This window comes from Bos indicus x Bos taurus, chromosome 1, assembly GCF_003369695.1.
Source record: "Bos indicus x Bos taurus breed Angus x Brahman F1 hybrid chromosome 1, Bos_hybrid_MaternalHap_v2.0, whole genome shotgun sequence".
Lineage (NCBI taxonomy): Eukaryota > Metazoa > Chordata > Mammalia > Artiodactyla > Bovidae > Bos > Bos indicus x Bos taurus.
Window position 1 is genome coordinate 65,880,943 of NC_040076.1, and position 16,825 is coordinate 65,897,767.

Below are 16,825 nucleotides of genomic sequence, written 5' to 3' on the forward strand. Positions count from 1 at the left end.
TTACCTGACCTTCGAAAGGAACAAAAGACTGATACACACAAGACCATGAATAGATCTCAAAAGTATTATGCTGAGTGAAAGAAGACAGACACAAAAAATACATTATGTATTACTCCATTTACATGAAATTCTAGGACAGGCAAAATTAAGCTATAGTGACAAGAAGCAGATCAGTGTTCACATCCAGCCTCATAAAGAGGTGCATGAACATAAGTGAGGAAAATTGGTGAGAAGAAGATGGAGAGAAGACAAGAACCCTTGAAAACCAAGCAGGTCCTGGAAACACCAGACTGATTGGAGCTGCCTGGCCCAGGACTTCTCTACACAATAGGTGAAGGATGGATAGGGTCATTTGAACTATTTACCGAATTACCAAACCACTCTTCAAACTATTTTAGGTCTATTTTCACAGACCTAAAAAGGAAAGATCATGGGGGATGGTAGTGAGATTAATGAGAACCACAATCACTTCCTTTTCCTGCTTTGAATCATCTGAGCTCTGCAGCTACTATTCTCCTCTTCTATTTCCTCTCCTTTCCAAGGACCTTAGTGATTCCCATCTGACCTTAAAGGTTGTTCTAGTCCACATGAGACAAAAAGAATCCCAGAGTATTATAGACTTAAAACTGGAAGGTCCTCTAGAGACCTTTTTGATCCCAGTGCTAAGTTTGAGAATCAAAGAGGGAAGTGGCCTGTCCAAGATCACCTGGCTAGGAACTAGCAGAGACTGGGCTTTTACACCTCAATAGCCTGGGTAAATGGGAGAGGAGTGGGTTTCTGGGTAAATGTCCCCACCATTTATTTTATCAGATATAGATCCAGTTAGGCTAATAAGGAAACACCCAGGGTCACCACATTTTACAACTCCAGGGGTCACCAGTCAGAGTAATAAATATACTGGATTGTATAACACAGCAGTCCAAATAAATGCCACTTAGAAATAAGGAAGATTGTCATCTGTTTATATGTTTATTTTAGGTTTTTTAGGAAGAAAATCTGATTCAACTAATCTATACTAACAGGAAATGGATATAACATTATTGAGCTGCCAGGGGGTGCTAAGTACTGCACTAGACATTGCTGCTGCTGCTGCTGCTGCTAAGTCGCTTCAGTCATGTCCGACTCTGTGCAACCCCACAGACGGCAGCCCACCAGGCTCCCCTGTCCCTGGGATTCTCCAGGCAAGAACACTGGAGTGGGTTGCCATTTCCTTCTCTGATGCATGAAAGTGAAAAGTGAAAGTGAAGTCACTCAGTCGTGCCCGACTCCTAGCGACCCCATGGACTGCAGCCCACCAGGCTCCTCCGTCCATGGGATTTTCCAGGCAAGAGTACTGGAGTGGGGTGCCATTGACTTCTCTGGCCACAGACATTGCTACATGCTAATTCATTGAATTCTAACCATATATCTGCAGGGTAGCTAGTAGCATCCTCATTGGATAAACAAATAAGCTGAGTTTCAGAGAACTTATATGCCTAACTCACATTGCCATTAATAGTAGAGCTGTAAATTGAATCTAAATCTATCTGATATCCAAACTCAAGCTCTTTCCATAAGTTTGTGGCAAGGGTTTAGGGGTCCTCTTTAAAATGTTCTACTCCTGCTCTGCATGTGAGGGCCACTGGTAGGGGAAGGGTACAAGGAGAGTTTGTATGCTTATCTTAATAGCTCTCAGGATACAAGGGCTGAGTGGCCTTTTCTCAGAAAATGAAAGGCATCTTAACTTGGGCAGGATTTGATGAGCCTACAGAGGAGCACCAGAGACGCTTCCTGCATGACCCAATTCCATTTTTTCACTTTCCAACTGCTTCCAGAATTGCCTAGTTTCCTTAAATATGATATTCATACAGTTACCTGAAATAAATCATTTAGGTCCAATTAAACAATTCATAGTGCCAAATATTATCAAATTATATAAACAAGTGCCAAATTTTCATAGCATGCTTTGTGCAGCGTGACCATCCACAAAAAATCTAGAAGAAAATGAGGTAGAAACACTGTTGTTTATGAGGAAAGGACATTAAAGTGGAGCTTAAAATGATTAATTTTGCCAACTTATCTACTTTTTAATTTTGCTCTTAGTATACTGTTTATTGTGTCTATTGGACATTCTGACACTATCCAAGGCAAATAGCCCTAGTTAGAAAACCCTGAATAATCCATGGAAAAGAGAGAATCTCACAATACTAATACACGTTATACCCCACAGAAATCCCTGGATTTGTGTGTAACTTCCTTCTCTCTTGTGGTATCAGAGTTTATTGTTTGTTTTGCTTTTTTTTCTGGTAAAATATTGGGTTATAATCTTTAAGATTGCCAACATAGTTTTAATCAACAGGCTTTCCAAGTGTCATATTTCTTCATGTTACCATTCATCACTTCCTGCTTCTGTTAAGTAGTCAAATGCAAATTTTTATTTTAAAAGTCATTTAGGCCAGGTATGGGACCTGATATTATCCTCTTATTTATATTAATAACATTTATTCTAAGTTCTTTCCCTTGACATTTTACTGAATCCTTCTTGGCCCATTTGATGTCACCCTACAATACAGACACATTATATATATATGAGTAGACAGATAATAAATTAGTGAAGTCAGCACTTCCCTCTCTGAATTCCTCATGTCTTACTGAAGGAAGAGAAACAGTTAAAATTATAAACCCACTTGGGGAAATATCAGAGAAGCTGGAAATAAAAACAGATAGTAGGGTTGGCAGGATAAGAGGAGAGACATGAAACAAATTCACAATGATGCACAGAGGGACACATGGGGACAGAAAGAGGAAAAAGCAAAGACACGGAGACAGGAATTTCTCTTTCTCCTTCTCCCGAGTCTCCAAGTTTTCCTTGGGCTCTTCCCATACCTCTTTCCCTCCTCCCAGTCCTTTTGGCACCTACTTGATATGCTCTGTGCGTCCAGAGCCCTCGATGGTCTTGGCTCCCCACCGCTGTTCCTTCTCGGAGATGTCATTCTACAGAAGACAGCACTCAGCAGTGAGTGATGGCAAGAGACGTGCTAAACTGAGGGGCCACACAGCTGACACACACGCACCCCCCCCCCCGCCCCCCCGTGCCCTGTATCAGCTGCTTCCTTCAGTCAGCGGCTTTACTCAGACGCCTCTCCACTCCTATCCTCCCAGACCCCCACGGTAACATTGAGGCAGTGAGCTCGGAAACCTCCCTTTCTGTTCTGCATCCCTCAAACTTTCTTCTTTAGGTCTCCTACAACTCCTGAATCCCTGCAAGTTATACACGTCCAGCTCAAATCCTGGCAGTTAATCTGCTTCCTCAGCATCGCCTTCCAAATTCTGTCAGTCACAACATCTCTATCCGCACCTGCCTCCTTCCAGTCTCAACACAGGCTATCATGCAGGCCCCACTCATTGCAGACAACTGTCCTGCCAGGCAGTCCCATCTAGGGCTAGCCCAGTCCCAGACTTCTTCTAGGCCCCCTCCAAGTGTACAGAGTAGCCCACATGCCTGCCCTTTGCCACTTATTGTCCAAGTAAAGTTATTTCCACACTCACCACAAAGTCAGGGTCTGTGTCCCAGTCATCACCCTGGGTCTCCACGGAAACAGATACATCATGTCCTACTACAGACTTCCACATCTGAGGGTGAAAGAAAACAGGAATGATTAGATGAAAAAAATCAAGAGGTGGGAAAAGAAGAATGCTGAAACCAGTGATTAGTAGCCCAATGTTTCTTACATTTTTTTTTTTTTTCCTTAGAAGAAAATAGAATCTGAAGCAAAGCAGATGAAAGTTTTAGGAAAGTACTTTTGCTCAGAGGAGGAGGGCGATGCAGATATATTTAAGACGAACTAATGTAGCCTGGGTTCTTTAGTCTGGAGAGAAGTCATGGGTGTAGGTAACACTAAATAACTTGCTGTCAAAATTGCTGAAACCCCCCGCTTGTGTCAAGAGGCCAGCCCAGGCAGTGGCTTAAAGCATTTATCAATGAGGGATATGGAACATACCTGGAATGACAGTGTCATTCCACTCAGATATCTACATATGACTTCTTTCATAGGTGCCATGGTATATATTAGCCCAGTTCTTGATAAAGTGAACATCTACACTCCTGTCTACAATCTGTTAAACTCCACTCTAAGACTGGCCACTGTACAGCTGCATATCAGTAGGGGCTCTCAGCTGAAATTCCTACACTGAACAGTGTATGGGGAGGCATTATTTGCTGAGACTAATTCATTCATTGTTCAAGTTTTAAAAACTGTTTAATCATGTTTTGGTCTTCCCAGGTGGCTCAGTGGTAAAGAATCTGCCTGCCAAGCAGGAAATGTGGGTTTGAACCTTGGGTCAGGAAGATCCTCTGGAGAATGGAATGGCAACCCACTCTAGCACTTTTGCCTGGGAAATCTCATGGACAGAGGAGCCTGGTGGGCTCCATCCATGGGGTTGCAAAGAGTCGGACATGACTTAGCAACTAAACAAGAACAACGATATATTATTTTTTAAGGACAGTAACTGGTTCAAAAAGAGCATATAAAATCCCTTGTTCTGAACATTAAGAATCATTAAACTTTTATTAAACTAAATAGATGTGTTTAAGAAATATTTGGAGAACACCAGTTTGAGGGGGTGCCAAATTATCATTTCACTAGGGCATCCCCCGAGAAGGCAACAGTACCCCACTTCAGTACTCTTGCCTGGAAAATCCCATGGACGGAGAAGCCTGGTGGGCCGCAGTCCATGGGGTTGCTAAGAGTCGGACACGACTGAGCGACTTCACTTTCACTTTTCACTTTCATGCATTGGAGAAGGAAATGGCAACCCACTCCAGTGTTCTTGCCTGGAGAATCCCAGGGATGGGGGAGCCTGGTGGGCTGCCATCTATGGGGTCGCACAGAGTCAGACACGACTGAAGCGACTTAGCAGCAGCAGCAGCTAAATTGAATTATCATTTCACTAGGGCATCCCCAGTGTCTCTGCTGGCCTGCCAGTCCTGCAGGAGGAGCTGCACAGGTGCTCTGCATCTGTGGGGTCCCGGGTCTTGGTGTGAAGGGGAAACAACAGACAATGCTCATCTGCTCTTGTCTATGACTTCTTGACCTTGGTACCACTTGCTAGCTGGCCCACCCTTCCATGCTCAGACTCCCATACCCTTTACTGTCTCTTAAAGGAGCCCCTCTTACAATCACTCCTAAGATCTACAGTCTCTCCAGCCAGGCACTCAGACTCTCCAATTTTCCTTTTCACTTGAAAACTCCATCCTTCTCCAGCTCCTTGAAAAACCCCTTGGAAACCAGCCAAAGGGAAATCTGGGGTAGATTGGTTAACGAGATGCAAAGAGGGCACTGGGGAAGTATGAACCGAGTCAGCTGGACTGCGGGACCAGTCACTGCCAGGAGCAGTTCTGCTTCCCCCGAGGGGGTGACAGTACTGGATGGGGGGCAAGTAGATAAGACCTATGGTCCTGGCTCTGGGGCAGCTCTGCCATAAAAGGAATTCACACATAAAACTGGAAAAGAGAAGTTTCTGAAATATTCATGAGCAATAAGGAAGCAGTGAGGACCGATGGTCCTGTCCTCTTTCTTACTGCTCCTCTTAGGCCCCAGCCTGACTCTCCCATAAGCCTCTCATCCTCATGTATTTTTGAAACAGAAAGGTTCCTGACACAGAGCCAATTTAGCATCCTTGAGCTACTGGCTGGGAATAGGGAAGCCAAAGGTGCTTTTTAGAGGTGGGAGCCTAGAGAGTAACTGGCTGAGGCCTGGTGCCATGAATATCAGGCATGATCGAGGATCTACTTATGAGGCTGCCTCAGTAAAGTACAGGGACTGGGAGTCAGATCACCCAGCTCTGTTCCTAAGCTCCTGTGAGAATATGGGTTAGGGAGTCAAGATAGAGTCTGTACACATTTGCCAGGTACCAGGCATTTATCAATACTTTGGTAAAGTATTGAACATCTCTGAAACTCTGTTTTTCCCAATGGAAAACAGGTTAACCTCACTAGTCCATCAAGTCCCCTGTATTCTGACCCTCTGGGATTCTGTGATCCTACAAACAGAGAAACCAGCCCTAGTCGAAGCACCGTGACTTCATTTGGCGCTTGGTTCTCAGCACTGGTGTACATTAGCAACTACTTCCTGATCTGTTGCAATGTCTCCTGTGGGTTTTGTCTCTCTGTTAGACCCATAAGCTCTCCAAGGGCAGAGACTGTCTTCACCTCCAGTAATCCTTCTCCCAACTCAGTGCTTAGAAGCAAGGGGCCTTAGAGAGAATTGCAGGTTGTCGGCAGAAACCAAGAGACCTGGATGGCAGCTGAATCCCATTCCCTGGGCTCCGGTGTTTCTATTTCCATCCTCACATGCTCATTATCTACAACCACTCACCACCAGGCTGGCCTTCTGGCCATAAAAGGTTAAACGACTACTAGCAATGACTTCACCTCTCAGCAAGGAGTAACAGCCAGGTAGCATTGTCTCATTTCAACCCTTGTCCTGTGCTCCCGTATACCCACTGCCCAGAGTACCCACCTTCAACTGTGCGTTTGCTCTCTCAGCTCCTCACGAAGACACTCGACCCCTTTCTAGCTGCTGCCACTTCAGAGCAAGAAACTCTAAGCTGCTATTTCAGTTCCGTATTCAGGTTTTCTGTCATTTCCTGCCACTCTGTCTTCACAACTGCTTCCTGAAGTTTGAGTCAGTTCCTTCTGCTTAGGCATTTAAATAAAAAAGGATTAAATGTTCTGTGCTTGCTCTTTTGCAAGACTTTGAGAGTTCCGGAGGTCCTTAAAAAAAAGTGCTGCTCTCTCAGAATTTATAGTCTGGTCAGGGAAGCAAAATATTTAACTAGAAAACATAGAAGAATGCTGTAGAATAGCATTTGTACCCTAAACAGATGGGCAGTTGCATCTGTTTATAATAAAGAAATTTGGAGAATTTGGTATGGACTGAAGGGATCAAGAAAGGATTAATGGAAAAAATTGATTTTTATGTGGATTTTGAAAGGAGGATTTAAAAAGAAACTCACTACATTACCCACAGTACTTAAAACTGGGGGTTACATATAATAGATGTGGGAGTTAACTCATAGGGGAAAGGTAAGACATAGACATGGAGGGAGGAATTTTCAGATATTCTTTAGGGGGAGGTGAGGAGTCAGAGCTAATTCAGAAAGATTTAGTCCCAAGCAATAAGTCAAAGCTATGGTTTTTCCAGCAGTCATGCACGGATGTGAGACTTGGACCATGAAGAAGGCTGAGCACCAAAGAACTGATGCTTTCAAATTGTGGTCCTGGAGAAGACTTTTGGACTGCAAGTAGATCAAACCAGTCAATCCTAAAGGAAATCAACCCTGAATATTCATTGGAAGGACTGATGCTGAAGCTGTAGCTCCAATACTCTGGCCACCTGATGCAAACAGCCAACTTATTGAAAAAGACCCTGTTACTGGGAAGGACAGAAGGCAAAAGAAGGAGGTGGAAGAGGATGGTTAGGTGGTTAGATGGCGTAACAGACTCAATGGACATGAATTTGAGCCAACTCTGGGATATAGTGAAGGACAGGGAAGCCCGGCATACTGCAGTTCATGGAGTCACAAAGAGTTGGACACAACTTAGTGTCTGAACAACCACAGAAGTAGGAAGAAATCTGAAAGAACTAGGTGGTACGAGATGACGGAAGGTCCCTGTGGCATTCTATTACTAATCCACAAGATTTTCTGTCCCTCCCTTCCCTCTTGAAGGCAGTCTTGGTTTGGCTGACTGTTCTGACCAGCAAAATATAAGAAGTAAAACACATCACTTTCTAGTGGAGACTTCAAGACCAGCAGGAACTTTGCTATGCTCCTTGACATCAAGCCACAGGTGAGCCCTAAGGGAACTCAGGATGGAGACAAATGAGCTGCCCCCTGCCAAGTCCTTAGCCACTGCACCCACCTCAAAGGCACACTTAAGGGGACTCAGCAAGGGAAAGAACAGGACACTAGCCCTAGATAGCTAAGATGCATAACAATGAGCCCAGACTCTTAAATCTTCTCGTGCAGAGAAAATTCATTAACTTGAGATATCTGGTTTTCTTTGTTGTTGTTCAGTTGCTCAGTCATGTCCTATTCTTTGCAACCCCATGGACTGCAGCACACCAGGCTTCCCTATCCTTCACCATCTCCCAGAACTTGCCCAAACTCATGTCCCTCGAATCCGTGATGCCATCCAACCATCTCGTCCTCTGTTGTCCCCTTCTCCTCCCACCTTTAATCTTTCCCAGAATCAAGGTCTTATCCAGTGAGTCAGTTTTTTGCATCAGGTGGCCTAAGTATTGGAGCTTCAGCTTCAGCATCAGTCTTTCTAATGAATATTCAGGACTGATTTCCTTTAGGACTGACTGGTTTGATCTCCTTGCAGTCCAAGGGACTCTCAAGAGTCTTCTCCAACACCACAGCTCAAAAGCATCAGTTCCTTGGTGTTCAGCCTTCTTTATGGTCCAACTCTCACATCCATACATGCCTACTAGAAAAACCATAGCTTTGACTAGATGGACCTTTGTTGGCAAGTAATTCTCTGCTTTTTAATACCATCTAGGTTTGTCATAGCTTTTCTTTAATAAACAGTAATTTGGTTTTCTTTAGTTAACAGTAATCTTTTGTAGTTTCAACTGTCTGCAGGGTCTTTCAGCTCAGTTCAGTCGCTCAGTTGTGTCCGACTCTTTGCGACCCCATGAATCGCAGCACGCCAGGCCTCCCTGTCCGTCACCAACTCCTGGAATTCACTCAAACTCACGTCCATCGAGTCGGTGATGCCATCTAGCCATCTCATCCTCCGTCGTCCCCTTTTCCTCCTGCCCCCAATCCCTCCCAGCATCAGAGTCTTTTCCAAGGAGTCAACTCTTCGCATGAGGTGGCCAAAGTACTGGAGTTTCAGCTTTAGCATCATTCCTTCCAAAGAACAACCAGGACTGCTCTCCTTTAGGATGGACTGGTTGGATCTCCTTGCCATCCAAGTGACTCTCAAGAGTCTTCTCCAACACTGCAGTTCAAAAGCATCAATTCTTCGGCACTCAGCCTTCTTCACAGTCCAACTCTCACATCCATACATGATCACTGGAAAAACCATTGCCTTGACTAGACAGACCTTTGTTGGCAAAGTAACGTCTCTGCTTTTGAATATGTTATCTAGGTGGGTCATAACTTTCCTTCCAAGGAGTAAGCGTCTTTAATTTCATGGCTGCAATCACCATCTGCAGTGATTTTGGAGTCCAAAAAAATAAAGTCTGACACTGTTTCCACTGTTTCCCCATCTAGTTCCCATGAAGTGATGGGACCACATGCCATGATCTGTTTTCTGAATGTTGAGCTTTAAACCAACTTTTTCACTCTCCTCTTTTACTTTCATCAAGAGGCTTTTTAGTTCCTTTTCACTTTCTGCCATAAGGGTGGTATCATCTGCACGGTCTTTACTCCTATATATCCTGGCTTCTCCGTTACCTTTTTGTAGCAGTTCCAGAGAACTATCTGGAAGGCTGCGGCCTGGGTTTAAGTTCTCAGTTTTGTCTGCCAAATAAAACAGAATTCTCAACTTTTAGGTTGTGCTTTTTTCCCTCCAATTGACACAAGACAACCTGCAGCTCCCTGGAGTCGCTCCTCTGGCAGCCTAGGGCCCTGGCTGACGGTCCCCAACTGAAAATGACAACACAAGTAGAGCCCCACTCATTGTGTGAGGGACTTGGAATCTGACTAAAAGAGAATCCTAAAGAATAACTGCTGTTTTAGCTACTGAGAATTTGGGAGTATTTGTCACCATATCTGACCAAGCCTCTCCTAATCTTGATTGACATTGAGTTCTGACCTGACTTGCTCAGTCGTGAGCTCCCCAGTAGATTCAAACAGGGCCTGGATGTTTGTCCAAAATACAGAGGAGGGCAATCTAAGGATTCTATACCTAATGTGGAGATTAACTACTTTTCCTACCTGATAACCTATTTATTATGGCAGCACCAAAGTTATTATAAGGAAGAGTAAATTTGTAGAAGGGGGAAAATTTTCTAGACCATTTTGAATCCTAAATTTGCATCAAAAATAGAAACAATCAGACCAGATATTGTGACACACCTTCCAGGTACAGTTGTTTAGAGAAATCAAAGTATTTAATCAGTGATGACAAGAAAGCCTATGTTGGATAAAGAAGATATGGTACATATATACAATGGAATAATACCCGGTCATAGAAATGAAGTAATGCCATTTGCAGCAACATAGACAGATCTAGAGATTATCATACTAAGTCAGAAAGAGAAAGACAAATACCATACGATATCACTTATATGTGGAATCTACAATACGGCACAAATGAACTTACCTACAAAAAAGAGACAGACTCAGAGTCACAGAGAACAGACTGGTTGCCAAGGGGGAGGGGTGGACGGGAGAGGGATGGGTTGGGAGTTTGAGGTTAGTAACTGCAAACTATTATGTAAAGAATGAATAAATGATAAGTTCCTAATGTATAGCACAGAGAACTGTATTTAATATCCCGTGATAATAATGGAAAATATGAAAAATATGTATAACTGAATCACTTTGCTGTATAGCAGAAATTACACAACACTGTAAATGAACTAGACTTCAATACAATTAAAAAAAAAAAAAAAGCAAGTCCATCTCTCTTTAGCAAATGTCCCAAGTTCACTCCTAATGAGGCAGTAAAACACAGCAAGCATGGGCTTTAAAGTCAGATAGACGTGGTTCAAAACTTATTGTACCTCAAGAAAGTGAGTTAGTTTTTCTCAAGCACTGACCTGATGTTTTGTTCAGTTGCTCTTTGTGACCCTGTGGGCTGCAGTGGGCCAGGTTTCACTCTCTCCCAGAGTTTGCGCAAACTCATGTCCATTGAGTCAGTGATTTCATCCAACCATCTCATCTTCTGTCGCCCCCTTCTCCTTTTGCCCTCAATCTTTCCCAGCATCGGGGTCTTTTCCAATGAGTCAGTTCTTCGCATCAGGTGGCCAAAGTATTGGAGCTTCTGGACTTGATATAAATAATACTGCCCATTCTGCTTTTCCCCTATGAGACTTACCTTCCCTACTCTACTCCTACCCAGAGGGATCCCTAGGGATCAAGTATTTTCAATATGCACCAGATAGTTCTTCCAGGCTCAGGCAAAAACCTACATGAATCTCATGCCCAAAGGCTCAGCTTTGTTTGTTTCAGTATTAGGATGGCATCTCCTCACTCCATTTTACCACCTGAGATATAGTTAAGCCTAGAAAGATGCATGCAGCCAGATGCTGGCCAGTGGGAAGGAAGCCTGGATATGCACAGCTCTCTACCTTTATATTAACTCCTGGCTACCCCATCCCTACTTCCTCTATGTCCCTTCCTCCCCTCAGCAAGCAAACACATATATGTAACCTCCTGTGTATACATACATTCACACACCACCACAGTATTTCATTCTGAAAATAATTTTATTATTTTACAGTTGTTCAGGAAAGTTCCTGGGTTGCTGTGACCGTGATTTGGTCATCACAGAACAAAGGATTAGAGCAGATCAGTGTGTCCACCAGTTCTCTCTCCTCTTTGGGTAGTGAGAGCAGGCAGGGGACATGTGCAAAAGGAGAAAATAACCAATCGGTAAGGATTGGGGCTGGGGAATAGGCACAAATGGAATTCAAACCTGGCTGTCATTCTCAGGCTTGGATTTAAATATTTTGTCTTCTTTATAGTCTCCCTCTATTTTATTCAGCTCCCTGTTACCACAGAGGGTAGATGGCATGCAGAGAAGCTGGAGTTGAGTGTCACCAACTGCAAAGCAGCTTTGGACTTCAGGAGGCTAGGGGTGGTTGTCACACCAGTCTGAACTCCCTGGCTAGGATTCAGTGCCTCACCTAGGGCTGGTTCCTAGTGTACTGTCTTAGGGGTTACCAGTGTAGAGCCCACATTGGAGGCTTATCCAGATAACACAGGAATGATAAGTATTGAATTCCACCATCCATAGCCAGCTCCTCTTGCCTTTCAGTGAAAGGAAAGGCACAGGCCACTTCATACCTCAGTACACATGTGATGATCAAGGGATAAGCAGTGGGATCCTCACCGTACAGTCCAGGACCACTCCAAGTATGTCTGAACAGACAGGGAAGGAGATGCTGTCCTCCTCTGTGATCCAACAGCTAACACCCCTGGGGAGTCCTTCCACTCTGACTCTATTTTGCCAGAGACCTAATTAGATACTCCTGTGAGGTAATATTCCCTGGAACATTCCCCCTGTCATGTTTATGGCAGGTCCACGTCCTCTCTGAAGTGGGAGAAAATATAAGATACACGAGGGAAAGAAAGTATCAATCAGAATGATACTGGACTTCCGATTATTAGGTTTATTGGAACCATCCTCCTGGCTGAAAGACATTCCTCAGCATCTTTCACAGGACCATAAAATATCAGAGCCCTGCAAAACCTGAACAAACATTGGGCTCAATAACCATTGCAGAAGTGTCAGGCCCTGGGCAGTAGGAGAAAGCAGAATCACTGGCCCCTGCAGCTCTAACCTGTGCTCATATCCACCTCTGTTTTTACAGGCACTTTCTGTGGAGAATTGGAGAAGAGGACCTGTAAGTGGGAAGACTGTTCCACTGGAATTGATGGTTTTGATGTTAGAGGTGAGGGAATTCCAAGTTCTGGGGGGAGTGGTCCAGAAGGTGAGAACTAGGTTTAGAGATGGCCTGTGAGACATAGAACGAGTAGGACATGAACCATCAGAAAGTAGACAGCTGCCAGCAGGGGCACCCTCGTCCGGGAGTGACAGAGTGAACGCAGGACCCGCTTCCATCCAGCACCACTCCGGGTCTGAAAAGAAAATGTGGAAGTCAGAGAGTTTCACCCTAGAGAGATCTGCCCTGTTTCCTTCTCCAACCACTGCAGAGAAGAGGCATCCTGAAAGGAAAGCTCCTTGGGGCCAGCAGCGTGGTACATCCCAATAGTTTCCTTCAGCCTTCCACACCCTTCCAGTCTCAGGCCCATGTTCCTTCTCCTTGACCCCTTGCCCTCAACACAGGCAGCCCGTCTGATAGCACAGTGCCCTCTCTTCAGCCTTCTCCCTTCTTACCCTCCGACAACTGCTGCTCGTAAGATCTATTAACAGCGCCTGCTCCTGGGAGCCGCAGGAGCCAATGATAGGAGACCGGGGAGAGTCCCATTCACCATGCTCCAACCTGAATTGAGGGAAAAAAAAAAAGAGGCATTGGTTCATGGCATGAGAGGCTGATCAGGTGAAATCACCCTGGACATCTTGCCATGGGATGCAGTGTAAGGGACTTGCAGCTCCCATGGCTCCGTCCCCATGCAAGGAGTGAAAGTGTAGACAGGTTTCTTTCAGTAGCAGCAGCAGAGATGGTAATAATTACCAAGGACTGACTGCCTACTGTGTATCAGATGCCGGATCAGGTGCTTTACATACATTTAATCCTCAGGTTTAATGTTGGTGTTATTATCTTCAAAGTAAGACTTAAAGAGGGAAAAAGTACTTGTCCACAATGGTACATCCAGTAAGATGTAAAGCCAGAATTCAAAACCCAGCTGTGTCTCTAAACCCCATGCTCTTTTTTTCCTGCTATGCCACACCTGGCTCAGAGGAACTCTTTTAATTTTTTTCCCTGTTTATTAAAATCTAATAGGCAAAAGAATTCAAGAAAGATTTTTGTGGGGTTTTTACAATTAAACTGAACTACAGCCTCTATTGCTTTCTGTTTCATTTTTTGCTTAACTTGCTTATTTATTTAATACTTGAACTTCTCCATTTAATGAAGAAGCTGTTTTTATCCACTCAATGGTTTCTCTTAAAAACAAGAATTGACCCTCAGAATGGGAGAAAATAATAGCAAATGAAACATCTGACAAAGGATTAATTTCCAAAATATATAAGCAGCTCATACAACTCAATATCAGAAAAACAAACAACCTAATCAAAAAGTGGGGAAAAGACATAAACAGACTCCAAAGAAGACATACAGATGGGAAATAAACACATGAAAAGATGCTCAACATCACTCATTATTAGAGAAATTCAAATCAAAACTACAATGAAATATCATCTCACACTGGTCAGAATGGCCCTCATCAAAAAGTCTACAACCAATAAATGCTGGAGAGGGTGTGGAGAAAAGGGAATGCTCCTGCACTGTTGGTGGGGAATGTAAATTGATACAGCCACTATGGAAGACTGTATGGAGATCCCTTAAAAAATTAGGTATAAAATCACCATAGGACCCAGCAATCCCACTCCTAGGCATATACCCCAAGGAAACCAAAATTAATAGAGAAACATGTATCCCATTGTACACTGCAGCACTATTTACAATAGCTAGAACATGGAAGCAACCTAGATGTCCATTGACAGATGAATGGATCAAGAAGTTGTGGTACATATACACAATGGAATATGACTCAGCCATAAAGAGGAACGCATTTGAGTTAGTTCTTATGAGGTAGATACCCAGAACCTATTATACAGAGTGAAGTGAGTCAGAAAGAGAAAGATAAATACCATATTCTAACACATATATATGGAATCTAGAAAAATGGTACTGAAGAATTTATTTACAGGGCAACAGTGGAGAAACAGACATAGAGAATAGACTTATGGACATGGGGAGAGGGCAGGAGAGGGTGAGATGTGTGGAAAGAGGGACATGGAAACTCAGATTGCCATATATAAAATAGATAGCCAACTGGAATTTGCTGTATGGCTCAGGAAACTCAAATAGGGGCTCTCTATCAACCTAGAGGGGTGTGATGGGGAGGAAATGGGAGGGAGTTTCAAAGGGAGGGGACATATGTATACGTATGGCTGATTCATGTCGAGGTTTGACAGAAAACAGCAAAATTCTGTAAAGCAATTATCCTTCAAAAAAACACAAAACAAACAAAAACCCATGAGAATTGTATCAAGGGGCTGCAAGTAACACAGCACACACTTGATCAAGCATTTGCCTAGAGGGATGCACTTAATTGTGTGGGGAGGCTGGAACTCTACTCCTGATGTTTCCTCCACATGAAGGGATGTTGATTAGCCTAAAACTCCTGCATTGTCTTTACAGGGCCTACACTTTTCTCAGGAGTGAAGGAACACTTTAATCTGATTTGTGAGCCTGGAAAGAGAAACTCAATGTGCCCAGCCTAGCTCCACCCTGCCTGTTCTCCTCATGAGAGCCCGATTGGCTGCAAAGGACCCCTTCTGTGTCTGTTCCTCCATAAGATAAGCTTTCTAGGGGCAGCCTTGATGCAGACAGCATGGTCTGGCACCATGCAGGTCAGTCTGTCATGGTCTGTAGGCCAGGCTGAGTAAGGCTGAGAGGTTTGTAAGCATTGGTGAGCTGCTTTTAAACGGTAAGCCCACTGAGCTCCATTGGCATTGTGGAGTGTGTCGGGTGCTAACAGGACAACAGCAGTGCCAGGTCTGGGGAGGCAGCGCTCGATTAGCTGCCTCGGTTTCCATTCTGCATCAGGGCCAAAGAGGGAATTGTGGATGGGCTGAGCTTGGATTACCATGGCTTGCCTTGATCCCACTCTTGCTACAGCACCCATCTCAGGATGAGAACTAGATCCTTTTTATTCCCAAGTCTGGCCATGAAATGCACACAAGTACAATCAAAAAGGGCTTCTCTGGTAGCTCAGCTGAAAGAATCCACCTGCAATGCAGGAGACCCTAGTTTGACCCTTGGGTTGGGAAGATCCCCTAAAGAAGGGATAGGCTACCCACTCCAGTATTCTTGGGCTTCCCTGGTGGTTCAGACAGTAAATAATCCACCTGCAATGTGGGAGAACTGGGTTTGATCCCTGGGTTGGGAAGATCCCCTGGAGGAAGGCATGGCAATCCACTCTAGTATTCTTGCCTGGAGAATCCCCATGGACAGAGAAGCCCGGTGGGCTACAGTCCACAGGGTCACAAAGAGTCGGACATGACTGAGCGACTAAGCACACACACACAGAGAATCAGAAAGGGTCAGAAATGAAGAAAGGCTGTGTCCTTCAGTCCTTTACCGCCTGATCTGCTCCTCGGCCATGGAGAGGGCAGCTTCAGCAGCCGCTCTTTGGTCTCGTTCTTCTTCCAACAGTTTTCTCAATTCGTTCATCTCCTGTTTAGTGTTGCAGAGCTGCTTCTGGGCCTCAGAAAAGCTTCAGGACAAAAGGAAAACAACAGCATCACTAGATGCAGGACAGAGTTGCTGATACAGGGATTCGAAGTCTTCCCAAGGTTATAAAGCATGGACATTTATAGAAGGCTGTACAAACACAATGAGTATTTTAAAAGAACGTCTGTCTAAGGATTAAATAAAGCTGCGGGAAATGCCGTAAGAGATTTTAAGGACTTCTGAATATCTCTCATCTGAATATCATAATCTTAGTAAAATATGTGTGAGTAGGGAGGGTCTGTTTCATACACTACTCACACACAATTTGTTATTATAATTGTTACTTTATAATCCTCACATTAATCCTGTGAGGCCAGTAAGAAAAGACGACACATTAAATCCATACCATGGACTCCCATTCTAACTAGATGACCACCCAAATGCTGCCTACACAGCACACACTCCAGGGTTGAGAGCTGCTCCCCCACCTTAGCTGTGGCTCGCTCAGTTCTTCAGCATCTCCTTTCCTGTGACCACCATTCTTTTCCTGGGGAGCTCCTGGAGCAACATCTATATTTAGTGGCCCCTGGAAGAATAAGTTTAGTAATTCAGTGATGAAACCACTCAAGAAACTGTGCTTAGGCAAAATGAGAACTTGCTTAAGGCAGAATGAAAACTTGCTTAGGCACTGGAGAAAAAAGAGAAATCTTGGAGAGGAATACCTGTGTTATCACTCTCTT

General features: G+C 44.1%; 2 protein-coding genes across 8 annotated transcripts in view; both read right to left on the reverse strand.

Moving 5' to 3' along the window:
• Positions 1-6,700, reverse strand: part of HCLS1 (hematopoietic cell-specific Lyn substrate 1) — a 34,000-nt gene extending 27,300 nt beyond the window's left edge. The window contains exons 1-3 of the mRNA XM_027531544.1: positions 6,501-6,700; positions 3,529-3,612; positions 2,900-2,973 (exon numbers count right to left, since the gene is read on the reverse strand). Of these exons, the coding sequence (XP_027387345.1) occupies positions 2,900-2,973; positions 3,529-3,612 (158 nt within the window). The 5' untranslated portion in view covers positions 6,501-6,700. The remainder of the gene's footprint in view (positions 1-2,899; positions 2,974-3,528; positions 3,613-6,500) is intronic.
• Positions 6,701-11,407: 4,707 nt separating this feature from the next.
• Positions 11,408-16,825, reverse strand: part of GOLGB1 (golgin B1) — a 76,301-nt gene continuing 70,883 nt past the window's right edge. For all 7 annotated transcript variants that reach the window (XM_027532056.1, XM_027531995.1, XM_027531946.1 and 4 more), the window contains 4 exons: positions 16,574-16,671; positions 15,994-16,128; positions 13,061-13,166; positions 11,408-12,801 (listed from right to left, as the gene is read on the reverse strand). In XM_027532056.1, the coding sequence (XP_027387857.1) occupies positions 12,667-12,801; positions 13,061-13,166; positions 15,994-16,128; positions 16,574-16,671 (474 nt within the window). In that variant the 3' untranslated portion in view covers positions 11,408-12,666. The remainder of the gene's footprint in view (positions 12,802-13,060; positions 13,167-15,993; positions 16,129-16,573; positions 16,672-16,825) is intronic.